This window comes from Psammomys obesus, unplaced genomic scaffold (assembly GCF_907164565.1).
Source record: "Psammomys obesus unplaced genomic scaffold, mPsaObe1.curated_primary_1811, whole genome shotgun sequence".
Taxonomy (NCBI): Eukaryota; Metazoa; Chordata; class Mammalia; order Rodentia; family Muridae; genus Psammomys; species Psammomys obesus.
Genome location: NW_026591918.1, coordinates 10,116,182 through 10,142,738, shown reverse-complemented (window position 1 = coordinate 10,142,738; position 26,557 = coordinate 10,116,182). Strand labels below are relative to the sequence as shown.

General features: G+C 44.0%; 1 protein-coding gene across 5 annotated transcripts in view; it reads right to left on the bottom strand.

The window, feature by feature from the left end:
- Positions 1 to 356: 356 nt before the first annotated feature.
- Ercc6 (ERCC excision repair 6, chromatin remodeling factor) overlaps positions 357 to 26,557 on the bottom strand; it is a 74,924-nt gene continuing 48,723 nt past the window's right edge. For 3 of the 5 annotated variants that reach the window (XM_055612270.1, XM_055612269.1, XM_055612268.1), the window contains 13 exons: positions 24,930 to 25,100; positions 24,327 to 24,503; positions 20,341 to 20,457; positions 17,804 to 17,899; positions 13,755 to 13,970; positions 13,350 to 13,460; positions 12,632 to 12,751; positions 12,159 to 12,253; positions 10,371 to 10,516; positions 9,607 to 10,290; positions 4,124 to 4,328; positions 3,543 to 3,615; positions 357 to 2,674 (listed from right to left, as the gene is read on the bottom strand). In XM_055612270.1, coding sequence (XP_055468245.1) covers positions 2,261 to 2,674; positions 3,543 to 3,615; positions 4,124 to 4,328; positions 9,607 to 10,290; positions 10,371 to 10,516; positions 12,159 to 12,253; positions 12,632 to 12,751; positions 13,350 to 13,460; positions 13,755 to 13,970; positions 17,804 to 17,899; positions 20,341 to 20,457; positions 24,327 to 24,503; positions 24,930 to 25,100 — 2,625 coding nt within the window. In that variant the 3' untranslated portion in view covers positions 357 to 2,260. Of the gene's footprint in view, positions 2,675 to 3,542; positions 3,616 to 4,123; positions 4,329 to 7,376; positions 10,291 to 10,370; positions 10,517 to 12,158; positions 12,254 to 12,631; positions 12,752 to 13,349; positions 13,461 to 13,754; positions 13,971 to 17,803; positions 17,900 to 20,340; positions 20,458 to 24,326; positions 24,504 to 24,929; positions 25,101 to 26,557 lie in introns of those variants that run through there. The other 2 variants (XM_055612272.1, XR_008720715.1) reach the window with 2 other exon arrangements.

The following is a 26,557-nucleotide window of genomic DNA, read 5'->3' as shown; positions in this document are numbered from 1 at the left end:
AACTGGCATTTGGAACAAATGGGGGATGGACTACTCCATAATGGTTTTTCCTTTTTGCCTCTTCCATAACTGTCTTGCATTTCTGTTTAGAAAACTAGGTGAATATGACACAAACAGGCAAGGTACAGCAAAGATTTGCAAGTAATCAATAAACATGGATGGTGTCAATCAGGGAAATTCAAGTTAAAATAGGTTATTTTCATTCACAAGATTGACTTCAAAATAATCTACCAAGATGGAAACTACCCGCTGTGGGCAAGCTTGGGAAAACTGAGCCTGTGATAGGGTTAGAGTTCAGAGGTTCATTGAAAGTGGAGCTATATCATAGGAGTAAAAGACTTATACAATGTCAAAGCTAGATGTAACAGGAAAATTTTATTGTATTATGACATGCATCAAATCAATATGTATTAAAACAGTCTCTACTACAATGTTAAACAAAAATTCATTGATTCCACTCTTAGGTAACAGGTCAAAAAGACAGCCGTACCTGACCTGCACACACACCCTCTTGAAACACCAGGAGACCCGTGAGGCTCTCACAGACATCCTAGCCAGCAAAAGAAGGGGCTCTCAGGGCAGTGCACGGCTCTTTGTCTGAGCTCCAAACTGGAAAATTTTCATCTTACTGCCTAGAACTGTCATGTGGCCACAATTACCTGCTAGGGAGGCTGAGAAGCAATTATCAGCTGAGCAGTCATGAGTCCAGGTAAAACTCAAGACTGGAAGGAGCAGCCCACACCGGCGGCCATGTAAATGCCTGGGCAACCGCACAGGATCTGGAACAGCAGCACAACCGGGTTGGGGTGGAAAGGCAGAGAGTGCTTGAAAGCTTTTAACAGGGACAATCTAGTAAAACGCTGGTATTTTAAAAATCTTTTAATTGTAATTATATAACATGTTTAACACATTAAATCTATTTACACCGCACAGAGCATTTAATGTTCAAAAAGTCAGACTGCAGTTCAGCATATAGAGGTCCTATATATTCTTCTAACTTGGAGCACTGGTCCCTAGGTTTCTCCCGGTTGCTGGATGATCATGTTTCCAGACCTGAGACTCAACCCCCCCAGGCTGGGCAGGTCAGCGGCAGAGGTGGGACATGGACCCCTCACCTTACGGCACGGTGGGCAACCTTCGACACCTGAGAGATGTCTACAGCGGCTCTAGCCCTACACAACTCAGACCTCAGACACTGCAGGCATAAAGCACCGATGCACACGTCAGCTCAGCACAGCAGCCCGAGAGGACAGCAGCATTTCCTTACAGGCTAGAAGAATAAGCAAAGAACCTCCCAGAAGGAGACAGGTGTTGCGACTTCCTTCTGAGCCAAGTACTAAACTTTAGAATGTATTGCCCTAGTTAAACAAACCTCTTTTATAGTCTCTAGATAATGATGACACGGGGCAGTAAACACTCTTCCTTCTCGGCGCACATGTATGAACTTGGTGGTACAGCGCAGGCTTAGCATGAGCAAGGCACCAGAGTCTATCCTCCAGCACCATTTAAAATAAACAACACCCAAACCCACTGATTTGAAAGTACTATAGATAGTTATTGACAGATAATTAATGATTTGACGGCTAGTAAGTCTTTCTGCATGAGGCCAGAAACATTTACAGGCTCTGCATTAAGACACTGAGGTTATCAGGTACTGATGAAGTGACTTTATGGGATGGGGTGGGCGGGATAAACAAAAGGCTTGTTCCCAGCACCAGTGAGAAGAACCGTATCTATTCTTAATAGAATATGCTCCCTGACAGCATCTTTTGAGTTAAGAAATATATTTGCAAGCTGGGCGTTATAGTGCACACCTTTACACTTGGGGAGAGGCAGAAAAAGGAGGATCTCTGTGAGTTCGAGCCCAGCCTGGTCTATAAAGTGACACACAGAAACCCTGTCTCAAAAAAAAAAAAAAAACCCAAAAAAGAAAAAAAAAAAAAAAAAAAGAAATATATTTGCTTCATTAAATAAATGTTAGGTCCCTAGTTTTATAGTATAATCCACAGTGCCACCAAAAGAAAACAAACAAGACGAAACAAAACTAAAACCTCCAAGTATTTTCTTCTTCAAGTTTTAGTCTTGAGGTAGACGACACAGTAGACACTAAATGGAGCCATGACCTTAGGTACCTTAGGTGCGCGCGCGCGCACACACACACACACACACACACACACACACACACACACACACACGATCACTAATCACAGGACTGGTGAGCCAAGATTTCCATTTGAAAAAGTCTAGGAAGTGCTGCTATTTAGCAGTATTCTGGCTTCAGTTTCCAAATCCCTTCACCACCAGGAGTTCTGTGGAAATTGCACAGATTTCTCAATAGTTCTCGGAAGACACAGGACTGTGCCACGGACAGCTTGGATTCAAACTCCTGTAGGATCTCCTGAGTGCTGGCCTGGCCATCCACCTGGGCCTGGAAAGCAATGAAGTTCCTCATGTCTACCAGAAGGTCGTCGTGTTCTGTGCTGGAGGAGGGCAGGGCAGCAGCCTCAGCAAGGTGCCCGCTGTCACTCTCCAAGCGCTCTGGCAGAATCAGGTGGTTTCTTGCTCGCATTCTGGCCAAGAGTGAGGAGGAACTGGGGGCTCCAGACAAAGACGCTCCATCTTCTTTGCCACTGAAGTGCTCAGGGGCCTGAGCTTTCCCCTCCTTTTTCTCATTCTAGAGAAAGAAGAGCACGCATTAACAGACTGAACTTCTAGATCATTCCGCTATTTCCTCCGAGGCTGTGAGGACCCACAGAATAATCCAAATACCATGAGGTGAGATGTGGGAGAAAGACTGACACTCTGTCTAATGTCAAGGTAAAGGAGATGTGGACATTCGTAAAGGGCATTTCCGAAAGAAGCAAGCAGGAAGGAAGAGAACTGAAGCCATCTCCTGGATGCCAGAGTGTGAGAGCACGGGAGCTGAGAGAGAACCTGCCCTGCAGGCATGGGCTTGTCCTGCTCTTTCTCCTGCGTGCACACTGAGCTGACCCACACCGTGCGACCTTCTCCCCATTCCAGCCTTCCTCCTTCCCCACCCTGCGTCTCATGTGCGTTAGAACAGCTCTAACCTGGGAAGTGCCTCAAACTCTGCTGCTAAGAGCACAGAATCAGGAGCGTGGAGAGGGTCTCTGTCCTGTAAGGAGTTCACATGGATCTAAAAGTGGAGTCTAAACCTGGGAGTTGTCCAGTTCGAGCATTAGCACATCCTTAACAGAAAGACCGTGGTGTCGGCCCCGCGTCACCACTGCTACAGTGTGACAAAGCATAGGTGCCTCGCTCAACATTCTGGAAGGCTCTCTGGCCATCTGGGTTAGACAGTGGTCTCTCTACAGCTGGCACATCTCCTCCAGGTAGGTGGCTGTGCATATTAACTTTCTAAGCACTGAACAGAAAATCTGCTAGAGATTTTGGCAACTCGGAGCCTACAAGCATCAGGCGTCACTGTGTCAGTTACAACCATTTTCATCTTCACGTCTAAATGACATCCTCCTGACCATCCAAGCAAACAAACGTGAGAGGCAGCCAGGCTACCGTGTTACCTGACTCTTTTCTGTTAACGACGAAGGGCGCTGCACAGTGAGGTTGGAGTTCCTTTTCTGACCAAACCTGTTCCTAGGTAAGGAAGAGAATCAGGTAGACAGGATGTCAGATGCGGCGAAACAGAGGCCAGAGTATTCTCAACAACTACACTTGTCCTGGGGAGACCGCTCCTGCTCCACAGTCCTGCTCTACCTGCTTTGGCTGTTACACCCTGCTCTTCCTCTCAGAGTGAGCTCCACTCAGAGTCCTCACTCAACACTGGACGTGAGAAAGCGCCCCGGATAATAAGTGCATACTAATATACTAATGGCTATAAATTGGCTGCCTAACATTTAGTCATTATTTGTATTTTTCAGTGTTTTAAACATCATCTCACAAGCAAACTGAGCATTTCTTCCCGAGAAGTAATCTCTAAAAAGCAGGAAATGAAAGGGAAGAGAGACAACAGTACTTTCCCAAGTCATCATGCCTGACCCATACGATGGCTCCCTAAAGGAACATCTTGTCCCAGAGAACAAGCCTCTGCCTTGGCTGTGTAACTAGTCTCAACCATTGGGGTCGCTTTAGAGTGGTCTCTTACTTTATTCCTGCGGGTGCACCAGAAACACCCCTGTGTCCGGTCCAGGTGGGAATGCCAGATGCTGCCCCCCGGCATTGCTGACGAGAGAGCCTCAGCGCTTTCAAGGCATCCTGAGCCACTCGGCTGGCTTCTGCCTCCACCAGCACATGATCCGGACTGGTCCCATCTATGATGGCATCATGCTTCACGACACTGTGCACTCCCACTAGCCAGAGTAAGGAAAGAACGACAGTGACAATGTAGCCTACACACTGTAATACTAGTGTCATAGAAGAAAAAAAATCCACAACACTCATAGCTGCTGTTTTCTTGGTGGTAGTTTTGACTCAAGGACTTCACAAATGCTTTCTGTTCATACTTGCCACTATGCCACAAGGGACGGTTATGAATTATCCTCGTTTAAAAATACCTGAAGCAAAATGCTTTAATCATATTTTAACATTAATCTCTTCCTATCCATACTGTGAGAAAATTAAAATGTTAATAAACTCTTCAGAGGGAAAACATAAAGCAGAAATATAAAATTTAAACAAATCAACACGCACAAGACTGCTACTTATCAGAACCACCAGAATATACTTACTAGAATAATCAGTGGAAAGTTCATTTCCCTGAGCATCTGCATCAGTGAAAATGAAATAGCCACACAAGCTGGTTCATGCCTACAGTCCCAGCACCTGAGCAGCGACAGCAGAAGGATCAGGGCCAGCATGGGATACACAGTTATACTCTACCAACAAACAGTAAGATTAAAGTTAATAAAGTAAGGATAAAAATGAAATAAATTTATAGCTAGACATAAATACAAGGGAATGACTATGTCCCAAAAATCTCAGTAAAATATAATTAAAACAAAAAGTACTGGAAGAAAATTATAGAACAAAATAATGAAGTAGAGAATAAATCAACTATGAATCACTGTTAATAAATACGAATCCTGGATTACTAGAAAAAAGTAGCAAAACTGACAACTCAAAGTGAAGAAATCTTAAAATTCATTGTAGGACTATTTTGTATACTTGTGTGCCAACATGAAAACCATACAAAATAAGTATTTTTCTAGGAAAACAGACAAGTACTGTATATAGAAAAAACAAAGTTACTGACAATAAAGAAAATGATAAACCAGTAAGTGATCATTATGAACATTAGCGAGAAAATACTAGGAACAACATTGAAAACAGAAATCAACAGCAAAAAAGGATCACAGATGACTCAGGGAAGAGCCCTGGGAACTCAAGGCTGGACAATGTTAAGAAATCAATTATCTAGTAAGCTTCATGATGCTCTTTTACCACCATAGGTGTTTTCTACAGTGTCTCTTCATCAGCCATACCTGTAAAGCCTTTCCCCAAACTGGGAATTTCCTTCATAAAACATTTGCCTTACCCCAGATTCAAAATTTTTCTTCTTTTTTTTACTTCATTTTCCTCCCTCTCTCCCTTCCTTCCTAACTTCCCTTTATTTCTTTTTTGGGCTAGAACTGGGACCCAGGGCTTCATGTATACTAGGCAAATATTCTGCCACTGATCAATACAATTCCACTCCCTCTCTCTTTTGAAGTTTTTACTCTAGAGACTCAGTGATGAAAACAAAGCAGTAAAACCATCCAGGAAAGAATAAAATAAAACTCCTACACCCTTCCAAATAAGCAGCAGTTAATGAATGCAATGGTGGGGAAACTCCATATACAGTAACAACGAACATAAAACAATTCAAATAAGAACAACAACAAAAATAAGGATGGATGCATTAATTCAGTCTCACTAAGAAAACATATGCAAGTTAAACTAAACTGAGAAGACAGAGAGAGTCAGGACAGAAAGAACAGCAAGTACGACAAATAACCCCTTCCCCCTGCTTGAGACCTGATGTGTAAGACCTGTTGGGTGGGGTCTCCCTCCTCTTCCTAGAGATCCCTGAGACTCTCAAACAGAATTGTTACCTTTGTTTAAAGCAAAGACATCCTAACCTTCCTGTCTAGCAACTGTAATCCTGATAGCTGCCCTCAGGAGCCACGTGGGTGGTTTCATTCAGGTTTCTTGATAGCTCTCTGAAGATAGTAAATTCAAACCCTGTCCAAATCCTACACAGAACTATTATTTAAGATGAGACAGATGACTTCAACTACTTGAAGCCCACATCCGTGCGTCCCAGGGCTTTGCTTTCTTCTGAGTAAATCCCTTTCTCATAACCCACCTGCTTAAACCTAGATTAATATATCTTTATTAAATCCCAACTCTTTCCTTTATACTGACTGGTACTCAAACTGTTGTGCACTGAAGCCACCAATCTCAGGGTACCCTGTGTCGAGAACCCTAAAGATTAAGGGAATCTCTCAGGCTGCTGTGGCTGCAAGACTGGAGCTGTACTTGATGCCTCCGCTCCTCAGACACAGATTTTGTCCGTCTGCCTGGCTACCTATCTCTTTCTGACACAGTTCTATGCAGCTCTGGATGGCCCGGAACTCACAGAGTCTAGTAGTCTTTGCCTACCAAGGGCTGCTATTAATAACAGATGCCATAGCACCTGGCTTCTCATATTTATGCTAGCAAAAAAGAAAAGAAGGAAAAAAAAAAGATGAAATGCACAGTCCTAGCATGACTAAGACAGACCACTGAGGACAAACGCTAATATAAATATCTTTTTTGGGGTATGGTGAGGTAGCATTAGTTCAAAAACTAAAAACGTCCTGTGTCTATCTTCTGATATAGTGACCTAATTTCTAAGAATTTTTAAGAAGCTATATGTCTAAAAGCAGGACAATACATTGACACAAGATTATTCATCACAACAACTTGACTGAAAAAAGCTTAGCAGTCTAAGTGCTCAACATGAAGAAACTATGGTGCGTCCATGTAACAGCTACAGAGAGGGAGAAGGATCTCTATGAACTAATATGGAGGGCGGGGCTATCAGGGTACACAATGGCTTTTAAAAGGAGTGGAACACACAGGGTTAGAAAAGATGGGAGTTATGTATGGGCCTACTCTGACAAAAAGAAACACAGGAAGGAGAAGCCAGAAGTTCGTGGATAAACAAAGGAGGGATGGGATAGCTGGTAAGTCTTGACTTTTGTAAATTCATTATGTTACAGATTCAAAAAGTAAAATACAACAACATGAAGAAGCACAAGGAAAACACTGAAACAGGCAAAAATAAATTAACTCTACTATGAAAGCGAGAAAAAAAATTTTTGATTAAAAACTTCAGATTGGAGACAAAAAGCTATATAAATAAATATTAAACTTACCTTAGTATGGCGTTTTGTTGTGGTTGTACAGGTTAGACATTCTAATACCATGCATAGTATGAATACAAATAAGTCATCATGCTGAGAATGATGGTCGAGAATTCTCGTACTCTGGAAGAAGGGAGTCTTGGGAAGGGCGTGCATGGGAAGGGCTCTACGATGTTGATGCGAGTAAGACTGAGCAGCATTAGCTTTCTCTATTTTGCTTCATGGGGCTTATTAAAGTTCATGATGTGCCATGAGGCACAACTACTTAAAATGTACAACATGACAAGTTCTGACATGGACACACCATGGAGCTACTACCAGTCAAGGCAATGATATCATGACTTGCAAAGCCCTCTTTGTGGTCCATGGGCACGTGGGACAACCCCCTCCTTTACACCCTACCATGTAAGAAGATGATGTGATTCTGTCCCTCACTCTACTGTGGTGACTTAATATCATCTTTCTTTTCAAGCTTCACTACCTTTGTTTCTTCTAAACCCTTCCCCACTTACGGCACTTCCCATTCCACCGTTTCTCGTTGCCACCTGCTTTGGCCAGTTCATCATTATGCTTTGGTATGTTTTCTTTCATTTCCTGGATTGAGTATTATTAAGTTTCTTGACTGTGTGGATATATAGCTTTCATCTAAGTTGGAATATTCTTTACCAGTTATTTCTTCAGACTGCTATAGTCTCCTCCTCTCTCTTTTTAGTCAGGGTCTAAATTAGCATTATAATAGGCTGTTGATATCCCAGTCTTTTCGCTTCTGTGAATTTACTGTGTTCTTCCTTGCATAGCTTTTCCTGCTCTGTATTACATTTTCATATAAGTTCACTTTGAATGTGTGTGTGCCTCTTTTTGAATATAGTTATAATTATTTAATGTATGTGCTAATTCCACCACCTATGTGTCAGTTCCAGTTTATTCCCTCGTTGTGAATCACATTTTCCAGCTTATTTCAATGCCCAATAATATTTATATTTGATGCAAAACATCATAAATTTTATCTTGTCTTGTGTTCACTCTCCATACAGTCCTGTAGGAGTTGAGGTGACGCTAACTGAGGCAATCCTATACTTTCTTCTGTAATACACCAGGCGGCCTGGCAGGCACAGGCATCGGCCCCTGCTATGGGTGTGCATAGGAATGTCTCCTTAAATCCTTTTGAGTGGTCCTTTCTGCAACTTCAAAAGGTTTCCTTGTTGTGCTGCTCAGCATCCAGCTAGGCTCCACAGGAGCCCCTCTGCAGCTGAGCAGTAATCCTTCTCTGTAGGGCTCTCACCTAGCGCACTCTCTTGCATAAACTCCAGCACCTAGGTCTCCCTGGATGCTGTCTGTCCAGGGCTCCATCTGGACTCACGCTTTTCAAGGCAGCAAGCAGCAAGCTGAGTTCATCTGTCTCCCATCTTAGAGCTGACTACCGTTTGGTGCCCTCTTGGCACCAATGCTTCATACACTGTCATATTTCATCTGTTGCACCTTAGGAGAGTAAATGTTGTTCCATCCTTACCGGAATTATGGTCCTTATGCAGAGATGTAGAGAGATAAAAGAATGTGTGCAGATTTATTTGTGCACATACATGCATGCATGTATATTTGTAGGCATGTTTACATATGTATATGAATGATAAAGTATATGCTGAAAAATGCTAATAGTGATAAAGGCTACCGCAAAGTTCACATGCTCTTCATGCTAATTTCTTTGAAAGACTTTTCTGAAGTAACACATAAACCTGACTCATAAACCTTCTCAGAGTACCCTGACTCAGGAATCTTTGGTATCTACGGTCATTACACTGTAAACATAATGCAGCAAATGGCAAAGATGACACTCGGGAGCTACCAAAGCCGGGCAGGGCATGCTGACTTCCAAGTTCCCCAGCACTACTGCTTTCTCTTTCATCTTGGCCATCAGCTTCTCTTTCTGCCTGCCTCTACCCGGTCCTGCCTCTCTCCCATGATCTGTTTCTCTAACTACTATAGTTAGAAAAGCATATAAATACAGCATGTAAGGAAACTGCCTATTAATATTCAAGCAGTACATGACTATTTGTGGTATCTGACCTACTCTAAATGGTCATATGTTAAGTATTATTGTTTCCTAAAGTTTCAAATTATTTCTGGTCTTCAGAAAGGGAAATCTTCAAAACGTCAGCTCCATAGGGAAAGATCACCATGGTAGGAATGGCTCTCACATTCGCCATTCCTAGCACCTAGGTGAGAGATTTATCAAAATCAATACCTGATTTTTTGAAAAGCTTTTCCAAAACATAATCATCACTGCTCCGTTCCTTGGCCTCGCTCTCCTGCTCAGTGTTTTGCTGGCGGTACCTCCTCTTCTTCACCAGGTGCGGGACTCGAGTTCCCTCAAACTTGGCGTCTCTGCAGTGCTTGGAGGTCTTGGCCTTTTGCTGGGGCTGCAGAGGTGTCTGTGAAGTCTCTCCCTCTGCTACATCATGTTTCCTTTTTGATTTGTGCTTAAAGAAACGCCCTTCTGTCTGCTGACTCACGCAGACGGGCTCTGTCTGAGCCTGGCAGCACCCTCCTTTACAGGGAGAGCCCTGCTCCCCACCAGTGGTCGCCTCACCAGATGGCCCGGAAGTGTGCTCGACGGCTGGAGAGTCTGAACACTTCCCATCTGCACTCATCAGGGAGCGCTCCTCCAGCCTGGACCCTGCATCCGTCTCTTCTCCAAGCACAGTCCTACTGGTTCTGTTCCCACTCGTATGATGGTCGCCTTTCAAAGGGCCACTTTCTCCAGAAGTTTCACTTCCTGCAGCCCCCACTGCCTTACATTTTTCTTCAGTCAGGGTGGCGCCATTTGCAGATGTGTCAGAAACAGGGAATTTCTTGGGATCTGTTCCTAGGGATGGTGGAGTCTTTTTTTGTAAATGGCATTTGGGTGTCTGAATATTGGAGCCAGTTCCTGCAACAGGGAGAACACAGCCAATGCTACACTGCAGAAGTCTTACGCAGCTGTTTAAGCTGAATGACTTAATGTAATACCTGCAAAAACAGCGCTTGTCTCAGTGCTCTGGGAGGGCTCGGGGCTACTCAGAGTGAACAGCTCATAAAGGTCATTGGATTTGAAAAAGCGCCTCTGTTTTGGGTCTTTTAGCACTCTGTTGGTCAAAAATTGCTTGAAGATTTGTCTAAAAAGTAAAATTATACTGGCATGAAACAATGTTTAGCTGTACCTCAAAATTCCAGTTATAAAACATGAGAGATGGGGCTGGAGAGATGGCTCAGTGATTAAGAGCAGTGGCTGCTCTTCCAGAAGACCTAGGTTTAATTCCCGGCACCCACAGGGCAGCTCACAACCACCTGTAACTAGTCCCAGGAAATGTTAACACCCTCTTCTGGCCTCCATAGGCACTGCAACTGCCTGCACATGGCTCGCAGGCATATGCACACAGAATACCCACACATACAAATAACGATTAATTTTTTTTCAATGTGAAAGCTATGCTAACAGCAGCTCATAAGCAAAAAGTTTCCAGACTTTCAGGCCTGGAAAATCACAACTCAAGACATACCTAATGTTATTATCAGGTGGTTTCACAAGTTTTATGAATTTTAAAATTAGAAATGATACCTTATTTATGCCCAATGAGTTTTGTTTGACCTCTAAAACCTATCACATGTCAAACCTCACCCTTTCACATTTATGTGCCCCAACCTCTACAGGCCATAAGTAGCCAGTCAGCCTCCCTGACTCATGGGCCAAAGCCTGCTCTGCCCTGCTCAGTGACCTCTTGTGGTAGCTTTGCATAGCCCCCACTTGCTGGTTCACTCTCTGTGTTTAAGGTCATATGATGTTTCTCACATGGGTGTTACCACAAAGCAACCCCTTCCTCTCCTATCCACTCGTGCTTCAGGTTAAAGCTTTCTTCTCACAAGACTCACCTCGTCTCCAGCCCTAAACACTCCCTAAGAACACAAAATGTTTCTGGAACAGTCTGCAGGCATCGGGATATGGGACAAGAGTGGGTCTAAGGGGCAGAGGAAAAGCTGGCAATGTCTGGACTCTCCCTGTAGTTACCACTGCCTCAAGCTGCCTACTTACGAGAGAGTCAGAGGAGGGGGCTCATGCTGTTACCCTCTCCAAAGGCCACTGAGTGAACTAGCTTCACGTCTGTCATTTCTCAGTTTTTCTGCAGCAGCTTATAGTTAGAATGTTTCCCTCACAAAGTTTTATACAATAAGGAGTCCCTGGTTTAGATTAAGGTACAATAATTATCAGGTTTTGATATTTTAAAAAACAGTAAAGTTGTCTGTGGTGGCATATGCCTTTAATCCCAGCACTGGGAGGCAAAGGCAGGTGGATCTCTGAGTCTGAGGCCAGCCAGGTGTACAAGCTGTAGGCCAGTCAAGGGCTACACAATGAGATCATATTCAAAAGCAAACAAACAAACAAATAAAAACAAAAAAATAATGGATCAAAATATGTTTTAACAGCAAAGGAAAAGATGGAAACAAAACAGTCAGTGATATCCCTTAAGTTATAGCAATTATCCTTCTAAGATGAAAAGATCTTTTTTTTTTTTTTTTTTTTTTTAAGATTTATTTATTTACTGTGGATACAGATCTCATTCTAGGTGGTTGTGAGACACCATGTGGTTGCTGTGAATTGAACTCATGACCTCTGGAAGAACAGCCGCCAGTGCTCTTAACCTCTGAGCCATCTCTCCAGCCCCGAAAGGATCTTTAAACCAACACTTGGAAACAATAAAAACCCTTCTTCCTGAAAATTCTAGGTTAGGCAATCAAGGCTTGGCAGTCGTCTGTACTGACCGGTGGTAGATCTTTTCCTCAATGGTGCCAGCTGTCAGAAGCCTGTAGACAGTGACCTGCTTCTTCTGACCTATCCTCCATGCTCGTTCCCGGGCCTGTGGCAGAGAGAGATTTTAACCAGGGCCAAGTCAGAGAAAGCAGTAACTAGTCACTGCCTTCTATCCCAGTCAGAATTCCATCAAAGAAGAAACGTACACTCGAGGCCTATGCAGGCAGAGGAGCAGTCATGTGACTGAAAACGTTTCTGACTCTTGGTGAGCACTTTTCACACATGGCTTGCAATGGACACTGTGAATAACCAGCTGAGGACTCTCCAGTCTGTATGACTGACCGTGTTCTTTCGTGTGAGAGAATGGGATGTGACCAAATGCACACAGTACTTGAAGGCAGGTGTAACATTAAGGCTACTGATGCCAACTGCCATTAAGAAGCCACCTGTCTGCAGACACCTTCCCTTGGTGGAAAGGACAGACCTGTGTGTCGGTGCTTGGGTTCCAGTCAGGGTCGTAGATGATGACTCTGTTGGCCCCAGTCAGGTTCACGCCTATGCCGCCCACCCGTGTGGTCAGGAGAAAGACAAAGATGGATGTGTCCTACAAGAAGCAGCACAACAGAGAGGGCACAGCTGAAAGCTGCTGCAGCTCTGCATTCCTCAACACAAGTTCTTCCGTGGGCTCTGCTGGTTACCAACACATTCTCACGTCAGAGCGCCTGCTTTATTATTAATGACACTGATAACTTTTAATGATCGTGCAAAGTGCAGACACATGCACAGACACTCTCACTGGCCATGCTTCACCAGCTTCTTAGCTTCTCCTCAAACGTCAGCATTTCATTTCTAAATCTTACATGCCTGCTTCCCAAGCCCTAACGTGCACAGTCAAAGGCAAAATGCCACCATGGATACTGGCGCACACCTTTAATTCTAATGCCTGGGAGGCAGAGGCAGGTAGATCTCTGTGAGTTTGAGGCACACCTTGTCCACATAGCAAGTTCCACACCAGCCAGGTTACACAGTAAGATCCTGTCTCAAAGAAAAACAAGCAAAACAAAACACCCCAAAGCGTAATGCCTCCCCTCCACCTGCCAGCAGACACAAAGACCTTTCACAGGGCTATGAGAGCAGACATGTGCACTTTTTTTCTTTATTAACTGCAGCCCTCTGGCCTTCTCTGTCACCTCCCTTGTTACCTCATTGTATCTTGTAATGAGCGGCTGTCTGGACGCGATGGTAGTGGTCCCATCCATTTTGAGGTAGGAATACTTGCGGGCTCTCAGGAACACTTCCAGGATGTGCAGCATCTGTTGGGGGGTGAGGAAACAGTCTGCAATGCAAGTAGGTTCCCAGCAAGTGTGTTTCCACACATGTCATACCACAAAACAATTTCTGCTAATTCCTTATCCCAGCCTCACTAGGATGCCAGGATCCTGCTGTGAGGTTTGTTTAAGGAGCCAAAGGCCCACACAGTCCTGTGCACGGCTGCCCCCTCACTCAGCAACACGGCAGACCTCTCTTGAGGTGGTAGCCTACCTTTTGTACTGTGGTCACAAGTGCTGAGAGCTGCCTTGTTTGCTGGACGCAGCTAGAGCACTCACCTGCCTTGACTGGGAAAAGAGCAGCACCCGCTGACCCTGCTTATGCCATATTTTCAGCAAAGACTCAACAACAATCATCTTCCCTGAGCGTTTCCAGTAACCAAACTGATCTTCTTCTAGAGCATCTTCTGGAAGACCACTGAGATTCTTGGGACCGCCAGAAAAGAGATCTGGGTGGTTGCAGATCTTCCTCAGAGCTACAAGTCCAGAGAAAATCTGTGATTAAAACAACAACACATATGAGTTCAGCTTACCCTATGTAAACAAAGGAAGGGAGGGACATGTCACAGGGATCACAATCATTTTTACCAGCTTGTTGATTTCTTGTCTATGTCAACATTACGAGCAACAGTCTGGATCTTGAATGTCCCGCCACAGGTCAGACATGTATTGAAGGCTTGGTTCCCAGTGTGGCAGTGTCTAGATAAGGAGCTTTTGGGAAATGATTGGCCCATGAAGGCTCTGACTTCACTAACAGGTTGACCCATTGGTAGGTTCGTAATCTAATCGCCTAGTAAGAGGTGGGACCCAGCTGAAGGAAGGGCCTACTGAGGTACACCTTAAAGACATTTCTTGCCCTTAGCAACCTTTCTCAGAGCCCTACTTTACAGCTACCATGAGGTGAGCAGCTTTACCCTCACACATTACCCTGAAATGACATTCAGCCCCACCAATGGCCAGAAAAAACAGACAAGTGACCACAGGCTGAAAACCATGAGCCCCCAAACTTTTGTTCCTTTAAGTTGATTTTCTCAAGTATTTTGTCATAATGGTAAAAAACTGACTAATACAAGCTGGAAAAAAATAAACTTTCATTCATTTCATTCCCCTGAACATGTCCACAGAGGTCACAGTCAACAGCTGATAATTTAATTTCCCTCACTAGAGAAAAGGATATTTAGTTCACAGCACTATAAATCTGGCAAACAGAAAAAACAAAAACAAAAAGACAAAACAACAACAAAAACATCAAAAAACCCAAAACCTAACTTACCTTAAAAACACAGGCCAGAAAAGGCCTGCCAATCCCTGCCTGACTAAATGTGTCCCAATCCTATATATATAAGTACCCTTAAACCCCTGTGGTTTAGTGTGTGAAGCAGAGGCTGAAGTCCCAATTACTGCTACTATACCAGAAGGCATAAATGTATGGAGAACACACGAATGGAAGAGATGTGCAGGCGAACCATGCGATAGAAAAGCGTTAGAGGCTGGGTTTGTTCCCCTAAAAGTCCCCGGCCCCAACCCTGCCTCAGGGCACTCACACAAGATTAAGAACGATTCAGGCAGAGGCAGGCAGACCTCTGAGTTCAAGGCGGCCTAGTCTACAGATCAAGTTCCAGGATGGCCAGGACTACACAGAAAAGCCTTGCCTCAAAAAACAATAACAAAAACAAAACAAAAACATTCAGGTTTTCTAAAGCATTCAGACTGGTTTGAAAGTCTAAGTAAAAAAAAAAAAAAGAATCATAAATGAAGCCAATCTTCAGAGAGTATGGTATATATAAGTGAACGACAGCTGTACTAACAAGAGAGGACCCGAGCAGGCCAGGAGCCTGGCCAACACTCTCCAGTGTCATCTGCAGGTCACCTCCCTCCTCTCTTTCCCTACGCAATGCAGCACTAGCCACATGCAACTGCGGAGCACAAGTGCGGGGAGTCTGAACTGAGATGAGAAAGTAAGTTTCCTACCCAAGTCTAAAGATGTATCATGAAAGAAAGAAAATATACTTTTTTTTTTTTTTTTTCCTGAGACAGGTCCTATTATGCAGTCCAGCCGGCCTGGACCTCTCTATGTAGACTCGGATAGCCTCAAACTCACAGAGAATGCCTATCTCTCTGCCTCTCAATCATTTTCAAAACTTCATTTACATATTAAAATATTTTGAGGCTGCAAATGAAACAAAAGACATAATCTTCATTTTACTTGTTTTTCTTTTAAACATGGTACTAGAAAACGTAAGCCTTGCCTTTCCTATCTACTAGATAAAGCAACCTAGACCACCCAACCTGGAGGCTGATCGATGATGAGCCAGTCATTTGGAAGAATGTTTTGGAACCACTCATTTGGAAGAATAAGAAAGAAACTGCTTGGGCTTGAGAGACAGCCCAGCAGTTAAGAACTCTTGTTGCTCTTACGGAGGACTCAGTTCAGTTCCCAGTACAAATGGTGGTCCATACCCATTCGTAACTCCAGTCCCAAGAGATCTGATGCCCTCTTCTGATCTCCACAGGTACCAGGCATTCATGTAGTATTTGGTCAGCCTACTGTATGTAGGTAAAATACTCGTATGCATAAAATAAATAAATCTTTAGAACATGAGAGCTGGAGAGCTGGCTTGGCAGGTAAGTACACTGTTTTTCCAAAGTTCACAGCTTCAATCTGTATCACCCAATGGCCGCTCACACCTTATATCTCAAGTTCCAGGTGATCTGACACCCTCTCTGTCTCCACAGTTACCAAGCACAAATAAGTACACCGATATATAGGCAGACAGAAAGCCCACACACTTAAAATTTTGAAACAAAATGAACAAAAGAAAAGAAAGTGCTGAGAAGTCATTAATAGGACAAAATGACTAAATCTGAAAGTATAGGCACCTTAGCGCAAGATAACAGGTGGTCACTGCAAAGCCCGGCAACCAGCACAGAATGTGAGTTCATCTCTGTCCTCCTCAGAGCCTGGGAGCAGGCCAGAGCAGACTCCTGAACACACTCAGATGTACCTATAACGGGGCAGAGTGAGGGCCATGGTTGCATGGCTCAGCATGCATTAAAGGGCATGCAAGTATGCACCTGAGATGGAGAAGGCACAATACCCAAATCCAGTAGACTGCTAAGGCTTGTTTTGAAAGCAATGCACAGAAACAGCGCTCCCTGGATAAAGAGCAAGAAGAGCTTGTCTAATGGCCCTAGAAAAGTTACATGTCAAGTCAGTGAAATCATGCATAGGGTATACGAGAATCTGCAGCTTTAGCCTATCATAAACCTACCATACTCACTCAGTGAACAGCCATACTCATGCTATGTGCTAACTAGAGAATTATGTGAAAACATGTTCTCTTTAGTACGGCCACATAACCCAGTGGTCTGGGCTTTCTTCTACATTCTGCATGGGATTCCAGGTCCTGTAAGCCACATACTGCTGGCCCCATTCCTCAGTGTTCTTTTTCCACTAGCCACAGTGCTGGACTCAGTCCAGCCTATAGTCCAGTGGAGATGAGTAGCTTGTCCTCTTCCGTAATGAGCTCTCTCACCTCTGGATGGGCTGCATATTGAGTTAAAGTTCTCAGAAAATGTCTTACACAAAGGTCACAGAAAACATCTGACCCACTGGCAGCAGCATGTTCCCACTTCTGGCACTCACGCCTCAACTGGTCCATGATGCTCCATACCCACTGTGTGGCCCCAGCATCACAGTCTCATGCCAAGTGCTTGGGGACACTGCCCAGCAGGAAGGTATTCTAGACAGCCAAACCCTCATATTTGTGATTTACATATGGGATTTTCTGAGTAGACACTGTCTAGTAATTTCCAAATTCTGGACAATATTAGGAAGTGCTTTCCCAGAACAGAAGAATACATTCCTTTCATACACCGGGGACAGTAAAAGTTAGAACCTGAGAAATCTGATCTAGAATTTTGTCTGGTTTCTAAGATGGCAGTGGTCTGCCAACGTTTATTGGGCATGAGACTCACTGAGAGGCTGATAAAACTTACAAGTCTTCATAACCATGTCCTGACAATATAATTTTGGTCATAATTTCTGAGAAAACTCTGCAATGTACTGGACACCACCCCCTGCCTGGTAAAAGCCTTAGGTGGGATTTATGGTCACAGCCCCATGTTGTGTTGTGTGTTGGGTCCAGCTTCCCAACACACCTATCTCCATCTGCGGCTGTGACTCAGCAGCCACTCCACAGATGGTAGGTAAGTGAGCCAAGGTGGCGTGACACAAAAACCCTGGCACATTCTCAATACCAGTTTGCTTTCCTGTCCCACCCTCCCAGATAAAAACTTATTTCTCTAGAGTCGGTTTTTTATCTGACCTGATTCTCTCCATTGAGAATCCCATAAACTTCTTTGGAGTCAATGAAATTCTGGTAGATCTTATACTGTTCATCAGTTAGACGGCAAAATAAGACCTGTAGGGAAAAGGAAGGAAATAGCTTTAGAAATACATTAAGTTATCAATAAGATGCCCTTTTTAAAAAAGAAAGTGCAACATACACAATTTTTAACAACACATCTCTCAGTTAAACAGAGTTCTCCCTTTTCCATATCCATCCACCCCCTGACGCCAGCCCATCAACCGGCCATCCCTCCAGTCTGCCTTCCTTCTCATAGGCAGTTTCAGGACCCAGGTACAGAGTCATGCTTCATTTCAGCTCAGTAAGTGATGAGAGACTCTCTCCAGCCTCTCACCTACACTCTGTTTTACCTCCCCCGAAATTCTTCCATACTCAGGGTTTACAAGTTTACCAGGCGATAAAGCAACTCCTACCCTCCCAGTCCTCTGGGGGTCACATGCCATCACATTGCCCACGTCCTGCCTCTCAGTCCCTTCTCTAAGTCTAAGCTCCACCTCAAGGTTTGACTTTCTTCACTGCCTTTAGAGTCAGTGCCCAGCAGGACCCCAATCCTGCAGCAGCCTTCCACTGTCTACCTCAAGAGGCACTGCCTAGCACCACTCAAAGCCCCAAATAGCTGTGCTAACACCCTGGGGGTTCCTGAGCCACTCAACTGCCAGCCATCTTTGTTTCAACTTCTAGTCACCAACATTCAGACAAATAAACCACAAAAGCTGAACTCGAAGCTTCAGGGATGTGTATCCATAGGGGTTTGGTTCCCATCCCTAAAATAGCCCTACTTTTGCATCTCCTTCATGTAGGTGAACAAGACCAGTCCAGTGCAGAACCTGAAACAAGCCTTCAACCTCTGCACTGGCTCTCAGCACCCATCTGTCTTCCTCAGGACAGTCGCCTGCCTATTAGACTCTCCACAAGAAAAAGGGGGAACCTCCCAGGGACACGAAGGACAGCACTCACTGGCCAGCTGCTTCCCAAGCCAGCACCTGGTACAAGTCACCGATGACACTGAAAATGCCCCAAAGCATCAGAACTGACTACAGACCTGCCAAGTACACCAGGCTCTTCCCAGTTCAGCTACTTGTCCCTCACTCTGCCAGCTCCAGCCCCACCGCCTCGTAGCCCCCTTCAGCCTGTCTGCCTGGGCTCTTCTTCTGTCCTTTCCTCTGATGCTACTTCAGCTGTTTACTTCTTGGTCTCCACATTTTCTTTGGACAAACCAATCTCTGCTCAGAACTGTAACCTTACCAGCTCACTATCTTAGCTATAGCCAGCCGAACCTTCTCACGTCTCTCAATGTCTTAAGCAAGTGGATGTTACCCAGTACTTCAACATATTCTAAAGTAAACTACTTGTCCTCTGGAAGCCACTATCACAGCAGATCCGTCTTAGTGTCTAAGGGCTTTGTGGGGACACAAAGGTAAAATGAGATACAGGGTTAGAAAAGAGGCAGGGATAAAGGTGGCCCTGGTGACAGATCCTCCAACATACAAAATCTACAATGTGTTTTACTTGAAGGCCCTGAGAATAAGATGCAATTATCGATTAAGATTACAAAATACAACCGGGAGTGGTGGACAAACCTGTAATCTCAGCACTCAGGGAGGCAGAGGCAAACAGATCTCTGTGAGTTTGAGGACAACCTGCTCCACAAAGTGAGTCCAGGACACCCAAGGCTACACAAAGAAATCCCGTCTTAGAATAAATAAATAAATACATATATACATACATACATACATAAGATTACAGAATACCAGGGTGGATTCAGTATCATCCTTTTAATACCAACGCAGATGACATCAACCCCTTTCATAGCATATGCTCATGAATATATTCACAAAGAGTAAAACTGGCCTTTCTTATGACCAGTAGAACCAAGCTCTGGCCTCTAGATGGCCATGTGACTACCCCCTTAGCTATAATTTTTTCCTTACTCCCAGCTTCAGCTTCCCTGGCACCCCTGCTGCCCACAAGTACCATCACACTGCCCCAACCATAACCTGTAATGTTCTTCTGCCAAATCCCTAACAACTCATTCTTTGACCTCCCTTAGCCTTCAGCACAATTAGCGGATCAAAGGTCTCCTCTGACCATCCATTAGAGAAAGCCCTCTCCTTCAGCATGTCTTACTCCTCGATTTAATGACTGGAATGACCCCATTACCTTACTTATTTTGCACCTATGAAGTCTATGTCCCAGGACTGCTTGTCACTGCTGTGTCCCAGAGCTTATACAGTGTGTGGAGGGAATAAACTGTGGACCTAAGGAACATGGAAATACTTTAGAGTAGTTGTAGGGTCAGGCCAATGTGTTAACAGAAGGAAACCAAAGCCTGTGGACTAGAGGAAAAATCCAGCCATGGGATTTTGATGCCACAAATGGGTACAGACATCAGCAGACCAGCCTGCCCACAGTCCCAGGACCAACAGTAGGCCTAGTCAGTTACACAGACACACTCATGCTTGAGAAATGCTTGATCACCTCCCAGATTCACAGACCTGTTCATTTTTATCTGGCAAAGACAGGCTCATCTTGACATCTGATTTCATTCTCCGCAGTAGGTATGGGTTAATGGTGTCTCTTAAGACACATGCACACTTATAGGCTGTTTTAACCTTTGATAAAAGAAAAAAAAAAAAGATATTAGCTGAAGGAATACATTTGTTTCTTCTCAATTGATTTCATTTCTTAAAAATTAAAGAATGATCAAATGGCATATAAATTCAACTTAGAAAAAGTCAAGTTCTGTATACTCCAGAGGATGGCACCTTTCAAAATATTATCATCAGAGAAAAAAAAATTACCTCATTAACCAAAATACAGGTGAAAAAAACCTGTTACATCATGGTTTATCTCCTCTCTTGTACTTATTTAATTATCACTGTATTGTTAAGCCTGAAAGTAGAGACTGACCATCCTCTACAGGAAAAACTAGCTTCCAACAATCCCTATTTATGATCTTGCATTTTCCAGGAGCTACAAAGGACCTGGGCTTTTCAAGGGTGGAGATCAAAGCTAAGCATGGGGGGAGCTGTAGCCGTGAGAGCCACCAGCTAATACTGGGAGATTAGGCTCCAGGGAATAAGTCCAAGAGGAGCCCTATGATCCCAGAAATGAAAGGTCACTCTGGCCTAAAATGGAGCATATGGCTCCATAATGGACATGGCCACATGAGAGGGTATTAGCTGTACACAGAAAAACAAAGACCCCGCAGCCCAGGACGCCATACCCTCTGCATTTCACTTCTGGGCAAGCAAAGGCTTCAATTAATTATTGATAGTTTAAAAAATTCTAAATAGGTTTAACAATTCAGTAAATTATTATTTTATAAAACAACAAAAATCTAACAATTTAAATGTAAGAAACTTAGTTTTAAAATACACTCGAGCATAATGAACACAGGAAAGTTCAAGTTAAACACTTTACTGTTAAAAAGAAAATATTTCTTTTTTTTTTATAATTTATTTTATTTTATGTGCATTAGTGTGAAGGTGTCAGATTCCTTGGAATTGGTGGTATAGACAGTTGTGAGCTGCCATATGGGTGCTGAGAATTGAACCCAGGTCCTTTGGAAGAGCAGACAGTGCTCTTAACCACTGAGCCATCTCTCCAGCCCCCAGAAAATATTTCTTAACACCCTGAGTACTCCTACTCACATCTGCATCAGCTACGTTCACCTGTCTGCATGAAGGTGCTGTGTGCGTGTGTGCGGACAATTACCAAACACAGGCAGCACCTGGAATACAGAAGGCTACACTGCTAAGAACTTCCAGTCACTCTGAAAGTTTATCACTGGGACAATAGCAGAAGTTACCGGTAAGGATTTGAAGTACAGATGATTTATAATGCTGAGATGTTAAACTTCATAATTTACCAACCCAGCCCACTGAGAAAGCAAGGTCTGGTGTCCTAGGTAAATGCTTCTCATCTCCCTGCTGCTGCTTTGGACACTGGGGAACTACACCAGGGCTCGCCTGGTGTGATCAGCTCCAGCTCCCACTGTCTTCTGCATGGCCTTTCTGAGGAGATGGAAGAGGAATCTGGTATTTAACGCCCACCTGGTCTCCAGGTCTGTATCTATTAGTAGAAATACAGGGGGCGCGAGGCAGTTATGCCCTTCCTCTTACTTGTAAGCCCATAAGACACCTGCTGAGACTGACAGGAGAGAGACGTGGCACAGTCCAGCCTCCCCTCTGCAGAACGGGCAGACCTTATGCGGGTTCCCTAGACCTCGATGAGGTTCCAGCAATTGTCTGGCAAGGTTCTTTTTAGTTCTGAAGCCCCGGCCTCTTATGGGCTGGGGTGGCCTGCCCTCAGCTCCCCAGCCTTTGGGCCTGCTTGGCTCCCTGGGCTCCAGGAGGCCTCAGTCTGAGGGCTAAATGTGCCATCGGTAGCTACAGGCCTCATGGCGTTGTTCTACATGTCCCTTCACCACATTCCCCTCGCTGTGCCCCACTGGATTTCTAGGGAGGCTTCTGGTCTTCCATCATATGAGCCACAGTCTGACACAGCAATTACCTGTGGGCAGACTGTTCACATGATTCAACAGTGTGCGAAAAGTGCGGCCTTATACAAAAAGAGCAAAGGAAAGCAATGCCCCTCTAACAAGACCTTGCCATCCAGAACTAAGAAAGATACACTCGGCAGTTTCCTCTTCCCAGTTTTGCTCTCTATAAAGGCAAATGCCTCACAGATACTACATTGGAAATTACAGAAGGAAACAGCTCAAAGGTTTTAAGTTGTGTGTTGTTTCTGTAATATAATAAAATCTTGTACAGCTCTCCTCTGCTCCATCCAAGACACAAAGCATTCCTCTGCCCAGTGTATCCAACTGTGTATGATACCCATCCATTAGTCACCAGCAGTGTGTTCAGTTATCAGACTGCCTGTCCTATACCACAGGGCTTGTCCAGAGCTGCAGGCATCCGCCAGATGTCTCGGAGCAAACCTCCTACACACAAGGAGGAGCTCTGCACACACGTCCCTGAGACGAGGATTTCAAGAAGCACACTACATGTCCTTGTTCTCAAGACATCTTTCCACAAGTGACCTGTTAATTCCCAAAGGAAAATATTACATGCAGAGTTTAGAAATCTGGCCCAGTGCACTTTGCCAAGCAGTCCTCAGTAACAGGACAAAGCGGCAGACTCTACAACCTAAGAAAACATCATGTTCATTTGTGGCTCCTGCCAAAACATGCAGTTTGAATGCAATGTGAAAGCCATGTGAGACAAGCTTTAACTTTGGCTTGAAATGATTCTAAAATGGAAAGTTAAAATAACAACAACATAATCAAAGGACAAAGCAAGATCCAGAGAAGGGAGCAGTTAAACGCTTATTAATAACCTTTTACTCACAAAACATAAAGCAATTAAAATTGGTTTTTGACAAGCCTCTGGTTTTAAAGGTATGAAATTATTTTTATAATTAAGTTTTCCAAAACATAAGATCATCTTTGGAGGACTTTAGTCTTGGCCCAGCCAGGACCCAGGACGTGCACACCCATCTGAACAGGAATGCAGATACTCTACTTCACTCCAAGGCTGGAACCTGCTCCCATAGGTCACAGACTGCCCCCAGGAGAGCTCTACCCTCTGAACTTCATAATAACCCAAAACCACTTGTGGCCCAGGCCTAAAGCGTCAGTTGGGTTCAGCAAGCCCAACCCTGTTTCCTTTATTCTATCAGCACCTACATCTTCCTTATCCTGCCTAAAATGCCACCTGCATCTCCTATTCCCTACTATGTTATTCTCAGACCACCGCCTGGTCTGATCTAGCTCCTCACTTCCCCCTCAAAAGTCCCAGGTCCTCTAATTCCAGCCTCCTCATAACCACCTGCAGACAACCCCAAGAAACGCCACCTTTCATCTACTACTGCCTCTTGGTGTCCCAGGGCAACAACTCCCTTTCAAGGCCCTAGTTCCAGCTTTTCCACAGTAAAGAGTCAAACCAGCACCATGTCCAGTACGGTCCAGCAGCTCTTCTGCTGCTCCAGCAATAGAACACAGCTGTGCTCACACACAGCCCTGACCCTGACTGCCTGTACTCTGTGTCCTGTGTTCCCAGGCCGGGTTAAAGGAGCGGATCATTGTGTCTTCCCTAGCTCCCAGTCCACCCCTTCTCTCTGAAAAAGGCACACTATCCTGGTTGGCATCAAAGTGTCCACTGTCCAGAACTGCTCATTCTCCTTCATGAGTCCTCACTGATCTTATGATCACTTCCAAAATTATGTTTAAGCTTATTATCTGGGCGACACTTCCCAGGAAAAAGCAACACTGAAACCATTTCCTTTCTCTTGCAAAAAGAGAAGTTTAATCTAGTGTTTTCCTTAAATGATTTTTAAAAACCTTACATGCAAAAATAGGTAATGTCTGACTTTACCAAACACCAATTTATAAGCCATTTTCTTACACTGTCAATGACTTGGCTACAAAGTATCATGTTTGGGGAAAGGCCAAAGGTGCCACTGCCTAGCACATTACCTGCACTGGGGAAGCATTGGAATATCCTCCCATAGTGATGGGGACAGAGAACTGCTCCATAAACACAGGCAATGTGCCTAGCTTTCCTGGGAAGATGAAGTCGAAGAGTGACCACAGCTCTCGGAGGTTATTCTGCATCGGTGATCCAGACAAGATGATCCGATGAGGTGTGCGGAACTATTTGGGGAAATGAGACATCCTTTTATGATATTTTCTTTAACAGATGAATGCCATCCAACCCCCAAACATTCCAATGTGATAGTTAATTAACACATTTAATCATTATTTTTGTTTGTCCGTTATTTTGGTTCTCTCCAAAATGTGGATATTTTGTCGAATTTTCTAAGTACATATGGATGAAAACACTGGGAAGAATTCTGTCTTATTTTTCAGGTTAAACAGCACCTATTAAAGTTGGATGAAGCTACACTCTAACAGCTGACTCTTTCAAAAGACCTGAATAATGAAAATCACAAAGGACAGGCATAAACAATTTTCTACATTAAGACAAAATTCAATAAATGTATTCATAAAGCAAATTGCCTATTCTAAAATTAAATGTCACTACCCATCTGAAATCCCTCTCTCTGAAAGCAGCCATACCTGTTTGCAAGCAAGGGTGATAGCAGCATTTGGATTTCGAATTTTGTGTCCCTCATCTAAGAGCACATAGTGCCAGTCATGTCTGCTAATGTCATCTTGCATCAGCCGAATGTAGGAATAAGACGTTATCAAGACTCCATGACAATGGACAATATCTCGGATCAGCCTCTCCTATAACCACAGGAACACCATAAAGGCAGATTTATGTAAGAAGCAAAAGAAAATCAAGCAGGACCTACAACGACCATCTAAAGGTTAGATATGGATTCTCATGAGAGCACCTAAAGCATACTGTAAAAATATACAAACACATATACAAAGAGAACGTCTGGGCATGAGAATACAAAAGTTTTCCTCCTGAGGAAAGAGTCCACATCAAACATCTTTGATGAGACCTGCAACTATCAGAAATAAACAATTTTTCTTAAGCGAAGTATTTAATTCTTAGCAGGAAAGGCCAAACCCGGAATCTTACTTGATCCGGGCTTCAGTCAGGCCAGGTTCAAGAAAGAAGCCACCTGGAAGCTGGCCAGGCACACTGGTAAGTGCAGGAGAAGTAGTCCCACAGAGCCTCTGGGCAGAGGGGTTAGGGTAGTGCTCCCTCTACAGGGCACGCTGACACCAACTCCTGGGGCAAGGACAGATGAGTCCCAGGAACTCCCCTTCTACATATGGAAACTATGGCTTGAATCAGGTCCTGCAGTTGGTGAGGGGCAGAGTCAAGACTCAAAGGCAAAAGCATAGCCCAGTCCAAAGCTACAGTCATCCAGTATGAGGTCGCACTGCTGTTCACAGTGTCACAGAAGAACGCTTCAGAGTGAAAACATACAGAGCATTTTTAAATCCTGTCAGACATGTACAGCATGGAATACTTCTAAATAATGGAGTAGTACTTTTCTAAGTAGTACTGTAATTCCTGTTTAATTAATAAAACCTGGAGGAAAATCAGGGTAACAAATACAAAAGTGGACCCAAACCTCCACTTTCTCCAAGCGTACGAGTGTGTGCATGTGTGTGTGTTTACATGGATGTGGAGGCCTGGAGGCCAAAAGACAGCTTCCGGTGTTGTTCCTCAGGTCCTGTCCACCTTTTCTTTAAAGACAAGGGCTTGGGCTGGTGAGGCAGCTCAGTGAGCAAAGGTACTTGCCAACAAGTCTGGTGACCAGAGTGTGACCCTGTAACTCTTGAATGAAAGGAGAGCTGATGGCTGGCAAGTTATTCTCTGACCTCCACATACCTCTCATGCATGAGCACACAGGAGGAAGAAAGACAAAAACACAGCCTTGAGCTTAAAGGACACCTAAACCAGACTGACATGAACACTAACCTGGGATCTAGTGATGATATACCAAAAATTTGCAGTATAAATATCAGATGTTTTTTTTTTTTAATTTTATATTTATTGTATATCTTAACAGGGAATGACATGTTTGTTTTAAAAAAAAAAAAAAACAAAAAAACCATGAACCTTTATCTGTATAAAACACTATCACGAACATGGGCAAAGCCCCCAAAGCAGGGCAGCTCCTGGCACAGGGTCAAAGGCCTTTCCACAGACAAGAAATAAGCCAAGCAAACGAGAGAGAGAGCCAGAGAGAGAGAGAGACAGACAGAGAAAGAGAGAAACT